The sequence below is a fragment of the Bos javanicus genome, chromosome 15 (assembly GCF_032452875.1).
Source record: "Bos javanicus breed banteng chromosome 15, ARS-OSU_banteng_1.0, whole genome shotgun sequence".
NCBI lineage: Eukaryota > Metazoa > Chordata > Mammalia > Artiodactyla > Bovidae > Bos > Bos javanicus.
This window is the reverse complement of record NC_083882.1, coordinates 80520420-80530535: the sequence shown is the minus strand read 5'-3', so window position 1 is coordinate 80530535 and position 10116 is coordinate 80520420. Positions and strand designations below refer to the sequence as shown.

At 37.0% G+C, this 10116-nt stretch overlaps 1 protein-coding gene across 1 annotated transcript; it reads left to right on the top strand.

Annotated features, from left to right (window-relative positions):
- Positions 1-7713: 7713 nt before the first annotated feature.
- LOC133261116 (olfactory receptor 5G3-like) lies at positions 7714-8658 on the top strand. Its single transcript, XM_061439671.1, has one exon. It carries the CDS (start codon positions 7714-7716, stop codon positions 8656-8658), a length of 945 nt encoding a protein of 314 aa, XP_061295655.1.
- The last annotated feature ends 1458 nt before the right edge of the window (positions 8659-10116 follow it).

The following is a 10116-nucleotide window of genomic DNA, read 5'->3' as shown; positions in this document are numbered from 1 at the left end:
TTTCATTTAAAAGCTGTTTTGCTTTTAGTATTTCTTTTAAAAATATTTTACTTCATGGTATAAATTTTTCATGTTTTTGGCATGTATAAAATATGTGAATTTCTTCTGGTAATTTGAAAATTTTACAATTCATTTTTATCCATTCTGATATTAATCTTTAGAAGCAATATTATACATTTTTGTTTCTAGAATTATTACCTTAAGATCATATTGGTATGAAAGATATTAATATTAGTACATTTACATTCCTTATGTTCTTTCCATAGCCTGATTTTGATAGTTTACATTATTATCCCTAATTTCCCTAGGGACTTCCGTGGCAGTTCAGTGGTCAAGAGTCTCTGCTCTTAGTGGTGGGGCTCCACGTTTGGGCTTCCCTGGTGGCTCAGATGGTAAATAATCCACCTGCAATGTGGGAGAACTAGGGGTGATTCCTGGGTTGCGAAGATCCCTTGGAGAAGAGAATGGCCACCCACTCCACTATTGGGACAGAGGAGCCTGGCAAGCTACAGTTCATGGGATGACAAAGAGTCGGACATGACTGAACCACTCTCACTTTCACTTTTCAATGCCCCAGTGGCAAATTTTCCATCTTAGAATATACTTACATATAAAATGATGTGTGTTACACTTAAGCAATATTTAACAATTTCCTACACCAAGAGGTGGAGAAGGAAATGGCAACCCACTCCAGTATTCTTGTCTGGAAAATCCCATGGACAGAGGAACCTGGCTGGCTAGAGTTCATGGGGTAACAGAGTCGGGCACACACAAGAGGAGGAGGCTGGTGGGCTGTACAGAGTGCCTGCAAAATTCCTTCTTTTTTATTTCAAGTTTGTTGTTTGATTATATTACTATATTATTAGTATTAGTCTTTACTGGTTAAATTATTATTGTCATACCACCATTTCCTGTAAACGGAGTTTTTCAGTCTTGGTTCCATCAATAAGAGTATTCATTGCAAAGAATGTAGTGTGGAATGATATCGTGGAGAAGTCTGAGAACAATTTGAGTTTTATCATACAGTCAAGAAAAAAATGAAGTCCACACACTTTACTAGAATAAACCATGAGCTATTTAATTTATATTTTTTTCTTTCAAGACAATTTTTACACTTTTATTCCACAGAGATCTTATGTGTCATTCATGATTGCTTTGAGAAGCATCTATGCTCCTTTTCTTGTTTTGTTTCATGTGACTAAAAAATTCTCATATAATTTTCTTTCTTGGGCTCAGCCGGCTCACCTTGCATTACCTGATATCATTTTGCTATTTCTTTTTTTAACCTTGCTATTCCATAGAGTAGATATTACTTTTATTTTAATGTGACAAAAAAGGATTTTCCAAAAACTGTTTAATTAATTGAATACGTTCTGTTATTTTTCCTATAACTTTTTTGGTTGGTTTAATGTACTATCATTCTCTATTAAAAATCTGTTTTCATTGCTTTATGGCAATGAAACATGTAAAATATCATGTAGGAAACGAGTTGCCAGTCCAGGTTCGATGCATGATGCTGGATGCTTGGGGCTGGTGCACTGGGACGGCCCAGAGGGATGGTATGGGGAGGGAGGAGGGAGGAGGGTTCGGGATGGGGAACACATGTAAACCTGTGGTGGATTCATTTTGATATTTGGCAAAACTAATACAATTATGTAAAGTTTAAAAATAAAATAAAATTAGGGAAAAAAAAAAAAAAGAATATGAGACAGACCTAGTAATTCCTTGATCTCATTCAAAGTTTTTACTTAATAATATAATCAAACTATCAGATTTGTATATGGCCACATTTATTTCTCACTTGGGAAAAAGGAATGTGAATTATTTATTAAAGAAATGTTAAAAGGCAAAAAAAAAAAAAAGAAAAATAGCAGAAGTATTTTTCTATCAGTATCTTTAATTATAGCAAAAGTATGTGTACTTATAGCTGATTCACATTGTTGTAAAGCATAAATCAACACAGCATTATAAAGCAACTATCCTCCAATTTAAAAATAATATAGCATAATTTAAATTGCAAAACATGAACCATTATGAATATATAGATTTTATAGGTTTGTTTTCATAAATTCAACAAATATGTACAGAACACAATTATTGACAGCCTTCTGAGTTAGATACTTAACAGGAGTCATAAATGAGCTAATAGTGAAGTGTTATGGCAGTGATATCTGCCCTTGTTGAGGGGGATGAGTAATTAGGATTCTCAGAGAAGTGGTGATTTAGAGAATTCACCCAATGTCATCAGACTCTGCATGTTCTTCTCTCTCTTCTGCAACCATTCTATGCAAAACAAAACTTTTGCCTTTTTTCTTGCCTCCCTGCTTCTTACCAACTCATTAGCACTGCCTGGAATGCCTTTGCTCTTAACTTCAGTATATCTAAATTGTACTTTTCAGACCAACTTCTTTTTTGAAAATTTCCTTCTTTATTCCTACAGTGACCTGTCCTCCTTTCAAATCCAGAGACTGTTTTTTTTTTTTTTTTTCATCTTTTGTCTAGAGATAAGAACATGCTACTTTGAACTGGTGTCTTATTTTTATATCTAGATCAGTTCAGATCAGTTGCTCAGTCATGTCCAACTCTTTGCAACCCCATGAACAGCAGCATTCCAGGCCTCCCTCTTCATCACCAATTCCCGTAGTTTACCCAAACTTATGTCCATCTAGTCGGTGATGCCATCCAACCATCTCATCTTCTGTTGTCCCCTTCTCCTCCTGCCCTCAATCTTTCTCAGCATCAGGGTCTTTTCAAATGAGTCAGCTTTTCACATCAGGTGGCCAAAGTAATGGAGTTTCAGCTTCAACATGAGCCCTTTCAATGAACACCCAGGACTGATCTTTAGGATGGACAGGCTGGATCTCCTTGCAGTCCAAGGGACTCTCAAGACTCTTCTCCAACACCACAGTTCAAAAGCATCAATTCTCGGTGCTCACCTTTCTTTATAGTCCAACTCTAACATCCATACATGACTACTGGAAAAAACATAGTTTTCACAAGACAGACCTTTGTTGACAAAGTAATGTCTCTGCTTTTTAATATGCTGTTTAGGTTGGTCATAACTTTCCTTCCAAGGAGTAAGCATCTTTGAATTTCATGGCTGCACTCACCATCTGCAGTGATTTTGAAGCCCAGAAAAGTAAAGTCAGCCACTGTTTCCACCGTTTCTCCATCTATTTCCCATGAAGTGATTGGACTGGATGCCATGATCTTAGTTTCTGAAGGTAGAGCTTTAGGCCAGCTTTTTCACTCTCCTCTTTCACTTTCATCAAGAGGCTCTTTAGTTCTTCTTCACTTTCTGCTATAAGGGTGGTGTCATCTGCATATCTGAGGTTATTGATATTTCTCTCGGCAATCTTGATTCCAGCTTGTGCTTCTTCCAGCCCAGCATTTCTCATAATGTACTCTGTATAGAAGTTAAATAAGCAGGGTGACAATATACAGCCTTGACGCACTCCTTTTCCTATTTGGATCCAGTCTGTTGTTCCATGTCCAGTTCTAACTGTTGCTTTCTGACCTGCATATAGGTTTCTCAAGAGGCAAGTCAGGTGGTCTGGTATTCCCATCTCTTTCAGAATTTTCCACAGTTTATTGCGATCCCCACAGTCAAAGGCTTTGGCATAGTCAATAGAACAGAAACATATATATTTTCTGGAACTCTCTTGCTTTTTCGATGACCCAGAAGATGTTGGCAATTAGATCTCTGGTTCCTCTGCCTTTTCTAATACCAGCTTGAACAACTGGAATTTCACGGTTCATGTTTTGCTGAAGCCTGGCTTGGAGACTTTTGAGCATTACTTTACTAGCGTGTGAGATGATTGCAATTGTGTGGTAGTTTGAGCTATCTTTGGCATTGCCTTTCTTTGGGATTGGAATGAAAACTGACATTTTCCAGTCCTGTGGCCACTGCTGAGTTTTCCAAATTTGCTGGCATATTGAGTGCAGCACTTTCACAGCAACATCTTTTAGAATTTGAAATAGCTCAAATGGAATTCCATCACCTCCACTAGCTTTGTTCGTAGTGATGCTTCCTAAGGCCCACGTGACTTTGCATTACAGGATATCTGACTCTAGGTGAGTGATCACACCATTGTGATTATCTGGGTCATGAAGATCTTTTTGTACAGTTCTTCTGTGTATTCTTGTCACTTCTTCCTAATATCTTCTGCTTCTGTTAGGTCTATACCATTTCTGTCCTTTATCGAACCCATCTTTGCATGAAATGTTTGTTCCCTTGGTATCTCTAATTTTCTTGAAGAGATCTCTAGTCTTTTCCATTTTATTTATTTATTTTTATCCCATTCTATTGTTTTCCTCTATTTCTTTGCATTGATCTCTGAGGAAGGCTTTCTTATCTCTCCTTGCTATTCTTTGGAACTCTGCATTCAAATGGGCATATCTTTCCTTTTCTCCTTTGCTTTTCACTTCTCTTCTTTTCACAGCTATTTGTAAGGCCTCCTCAGACAGCCATTTTGCTTTTTTGCCTTTCTTTTCCATGGGGATGGTCTTGATCCCTGCCTCCTTTACCGTGTCATGAACCTCCGTCCTTTGTTCATCAGGCACTCTGTCTATCAGATCTAGTCCCTTAAATCTATTTCTCACTTCCACTGTAGAATCATAAAGGATTTGATTTAGGTCATACCTTAATTGTCTAGTGGTTTTCCCCAATTTATTCAATTTAAGTCTGAATTTGGCAATAAGGAGTTCATATTCTGAGCCACAGTCAGCTCCTGGTCTTGTTTTTTTCTGACTGTATAGAGCTTCTCCATCTTTGGCTGCAAAGAATATAATCAATCTGATTTTGGTGTTGGCCATCTGGTGATGTCCATTGTAGAGTCTTCTCTTGTGTTGTTGGAAGAGAGTGTTTGCTATGACCAGTGTGTTCTCTTGGCAAAACTCTATTAGCCTTTGCCCTGCTTCATTCCGTACTCCAAAGCCAAATTTGCCTGTCTCTCCAGGTGTTTCCCGACTTCCTACTTTTGCATTCCAGTCCCCTATAATGAAAAGGACATCTTTTTTGGATGTTAGTTCTAGAAGGTCTTGTAGGTCTTCATAGAACCGTTCAACATCAGCTTCTTCAGCATTACTGGTCTGGGCATAGAGTTGGTACCATGATATTGAATGGTTTGCCTTGGAAATGAACAAAGATCATTCTGTTATTTTATATCTAGATATTATCTCCTAAATACTCTTATAGTTCCCTTATGATAGTAAATGACTAGTGAACAGTGATTCTATGCTGGACCTTGTTTTTAATTCTTTTAATGTTTTGCTTTGTTAAGTCCTTCCAACACCTTTGTGAGCTAGAAACCATTTTTATTTATTAATTTATTGTATTAAGAGAATGAGGCATGGAAAGATTTAAAAACTTGCTCAGAGTGACACAGCCGGTAAATAATGAAATTAAGATTTACACCCAGGCAGTGTGGCTCTAGAATCAGATAGCAGACTGTTATCTGGTAGCACCAGCTCCCAGCTGGTGCTGGGTGCTCAATGGATCACTCCTCACTGATAGAAAAGAGAGCTCTCTTTTGGGAGGATCCAAAAGGGGGAAAACATACACTGTTTTCCTAGGAGTAATCTTCTTTCCAGGGAAGACAGGATAAAACACTTGGTCCAGATGCCTCTGTGATCATGTTAATTTTGTGACTCCAGGTGTAAACTCTTGTTGCTTTAGTTCTTTGGGGACCTGGCTCTAAATTATTGTAAACTCCCAAGGGAAAGTATCTTCTTCTAGGCAGTATATGAATCAATATGCAGGTCAAAGAGTATCTCTTTACTCCTACAATGTTCAAGATGATGGATTTGTCTTCTTCCAATACTCGAAAGTCATGCCTCTTAGAAAAAATTGTCACCATGAAGGAAATTGAATATTTCACCCTTATATAAAGAAAATGGTTATTTACTTGAAGCAATCAATGGACCTACATAAAGAATATCTTTAAGGAAGTGAGTACATTGCATTCTAGATAATATGACAGTTTTGAAGTATGATGGAGAAGCTTCAGGCTGCGCTTGAACGTTGGGAATATAACCCTTCCAGACCAAGTTCTCTTTTAAAGAGAGCAGACTGGCACTTTGTTTACTTCCTTAAACAGACAAAGTAACTGTTTTCTGTGACTTTTTCAGAACTTATTTTCTTGTTTATTTCTGTATAATATAGAGGTACTACAAAGTCCATAAAGAATTCTAAGGTCACAGAATGTTAGCTGTGAAAGTGGCATAAAGACTACCTTCCTTGCTTTATAAAGGACCTAAATTGACTCACATTCAAATAAATAAAAAGTTTTTGAACTAAAACTTGAACTAAACAAAAGCATTTATGCAATGGATAATGCTCTTAATCTATGCTGAGAAATATCTTTATGACTGTTGAAAATATACTCCACCTTAGCATTAGCAGAAAATCATAATGATAGATAATCACAAATCGAGTCACTTTTGTTTTTCATTTATCAAGCTCTACATATAACTATTATATAATTCGAGTAGTTTGTTGTATTTATTTATCACTGTAGTGATAATAAATGTTATTTAAAACAAGTTATTTTTCATATAAATTATCCTACATAGTAATCTTCTTGTAGGAATTTTAAACAGTTTGAGTCCTAATTCCTTAATTAATGAGTCCAAAAGTAACATATTCTTGAATGTATTTCATGCATAAAGTCTCATGCATTTGATATTTTACATATAACATTACCATAATTGATATTGCCTGGTAGATTTCAGGATAAATGCCCTAAAATAAGTTTATATGAAATATAATATATCATATAGAATAATTCTCCATTATTTTGGTGCAGAGATGCTAAATTTTACATATAGTTTCCATGACAACTTGCTGTCCAGCGTTGCCAGATCATTTGATGTTACAGGCAAGGCATCCTCATTCCTTCCATGGGTCATATTCTTTTAAATTAGTAACCTCTGTCATTTGTGTATATTACCCTTTCAACATCTTTGTATAAGTGGTAGTAGGGAATGGACTGATAAACACATATGTGAATTGTGTGTTTAAAATACTAGGATGCATGTGATCATTAAAATAAAGAAATACCCTATTTTTCACTTCTCAGATGTCATATGTTGTTAGGATCTGAATATCTCATTGGTTTTACAGTATTCCTAGCAGTGTTTCTCTAGCTGGGGTTTTATATCCAATTATGCAATAAGATGAAACATGAAAGGTAGTTCATATACAAATTTGTAACTTGAAAGAGTTTTAGATTACAGGATTAGACTCTTTGTGGTGGCAAACAATAGAGATTAAAGGTAAATTACCCAAGTTTACACAGGATCTTTGCACAAACTGCCAGGATCTAGTATGTGTGTGCGTGCTCAGTCGTTCAGTCATGTCTGACTTTTGCGACCCCATATTGTAGCCCATCAGGCTCCTCTGCCCTTGGGATTTTCCAGGCAAGTGTACTGGAGCATGTTGCCATTCCATACATCAGGGGATCTTCATGACCCAGGAATTGAACCCATGTCTCTAGTGTCTCTTGCACTGGCAGGTGGATTCCTTACCACTGCACCAACTGAGAAGCTCAACCTAGAATCTGGGAATATTATTTTTTAGTTCCAAAGTGTTTCAGTAATTGTCTATTGTAGACCTATCTAACAGAACCTTTTATTGGCTTAATATGTTATTTGTAACTCAATGATTGTTTTTCATCAAAAAAAATCTTTCTTATAACAGATTGAAGATGACCAATGGAAGATCAGAATCAGACAACTGTGACTGAATTTCTTTTCTTGGGCCTCATAGATCATCTCTATCTGCAGATTGTTCTCTTTTTCATTCTTCTTTTTTTCTATCTTGCCACTCTGGGTGGTAACTTGGGGATGATCACTCTCATATGGATTGATCCCAGACTCCACACTCCTATGTACTTTTTTCTTAGCCACTTGTCCTTTGTAGACTTGTGTTCCTCTTCTTCCATTGCCCCCAAGATGCTGTGTGATATCTTTGTAAAGAAAAGAAGCATCCCTTTCATGGGTTGTGCTGCACAGATGTTTTTCTTTGGTCTTTTTGTGGCCACTGAATGTTTCCTGCTGGCTTCCATGGCCTATGATCTATATACAGCCATCTGTAAGCCCTTGTTGTACACACTCATTATGTCCCAGAGGGTCTGTGTGCAGCTGGTTATAGGCCCTTATGCTGTGGCTCTTATAAGCACCATGACTCATACAAGTCTCACCTTTTGCTTACCCTTCTGTGGTCCAAATGTTATCAATCACTTTTTCTGTGATATTTCACCACTGCTTTCCCTTGCGTGTGCAGACACCTGGATCAATAAGTTGGTGCTTTTCACCTTGGCTGGAGCAATAGGAGTGCTCAGTGGCCTGATCATCATGATCTCCTATGTTTGCATCTTGGTGGCCATCCTGAGGATCCAGACTGCCAATGGGAGGAGGAAAGCTTTCTCTACTTGTTCTTCTCACCTGGCAGTTGTATCCATCTTATATGGAACCCTTTTCTTCAATTATGTTCGACCTAGCTCATGTTCCTCCCTAGATATCAATAAAGTGATTTCCCTCTTTTACACCATGATGATCCCCATGTTGAACCCCCTCATCTACTGCTTGAGGAACAAAGATGTGAAAACTGCATTCAGTATGAAATTTGAAAGGAAGAATTGCTTAGTAGCTAGGTAAAGTAGAACTCTACTTGTCTTGTACCATAGATATTGGTACAGAATGCTTAGTAAAAAGAATACTAGCCTGGAAATCTGAAGCTTCATGTGAGTCCTGGCTCTGTCTCTTCAAGATATTCTGAAAAATGGGCAGTTCTTTAATAATTTTCTGCTTCAATCTTGTTCCCTGTGACATGAGAGTGGCTTTAAAATAATACAGAGATGGAGTGAGAATATAAATGTATAAATATACTAGAAGAGAACTCAGGTGAATATTGTACAGTCATATATCTGTGAATCATGTTTAATCTAGACATGAAAAATAGAAGTTATAACGGAAAGCTTAAAGTATGACAAACAATATTAAAAGGCAAATAAAAAAGAGAGAAAATATTTGTGCTCCTGAAACAAAGAGTGGGATAATATCCCTAATATTCAAATAACAGTCTAAAATTCACAATGAGAAAAACAATAGGTAAGTGTCAACTAAATGAACAGGCATTTTACAAAGATGGAAATGCAAACTGCCAAAGGTGCATGGAGAAAATGTTCAGCATCGTGATTGGTCAAGTAAATGAAATAAAATTAAAATGCCAAGGCAGTTCCTTTCAATGCAGGTGAAATGTTAACAGTTTAATTCCATGCCACTGATGGAAGAAGAGATCTTTTTTGATATGTAGTGATGCATTCATTACTTTCTACTGGTAGCAAGAATCTACTCCACTGTTTCCTAGGCCATTTGGTAGTTTTCATTTAAAATGATACATTTATATGGCTTTTGACTGAGAGATTCCTTTATTAGAAATCTAGACTGCTGCTGCTGCTGCTAAGTCACTTCAGTCGTGTCCAACTCTATGCAACCCCATAGATGGCAGCCCACCAGGCTCCCCTGTCCCTGGGATTCTCCAGGAAAGAGGACTGGAGTGGGTTGCCATTTCCTTCTCCAAAAAATCTAGACTACAGATGTATAAATGCCAAAACATAAGATTTCACATATTTAAGTGCTATGTGTTGTGGCGAATAAAATAAAAGAAATAACTTGAATACTAATCATGGAAGAAAGGTACATATTTTTCAGTGTAATGTTGTGCAGCAAATAAAGACTGAATTAGGTATTGATGGATTGAATTGGCAAGACCTATTGCATGCAGGCTACTGCTAGTTTAGAAAAAATCAGGTTGAAGATCAGTGCTTATGCTGGTCATTAAGGAAAAGAGCAAAACCTATATAATGAAAAAAATGTATATGTGTGTGTAGGTGTAAGTGAGCACAGGGAAAATTATAAACAATATATAATGAGCTACTGACAATGATTATTTCAATGTGAATGGCGTTGGAGGTAGGAAAAGAGAGCTCTTCCTCATAAACAGTTGTTGTTGGTGTTCAGTCGCTAAATTGCATCTAACTATTTGCGACCCCAAGAACTGCAGCATGCTAGGCTCCCCTGCCCTTCATTATCTCCCTAAGTTTGCTCAAACTC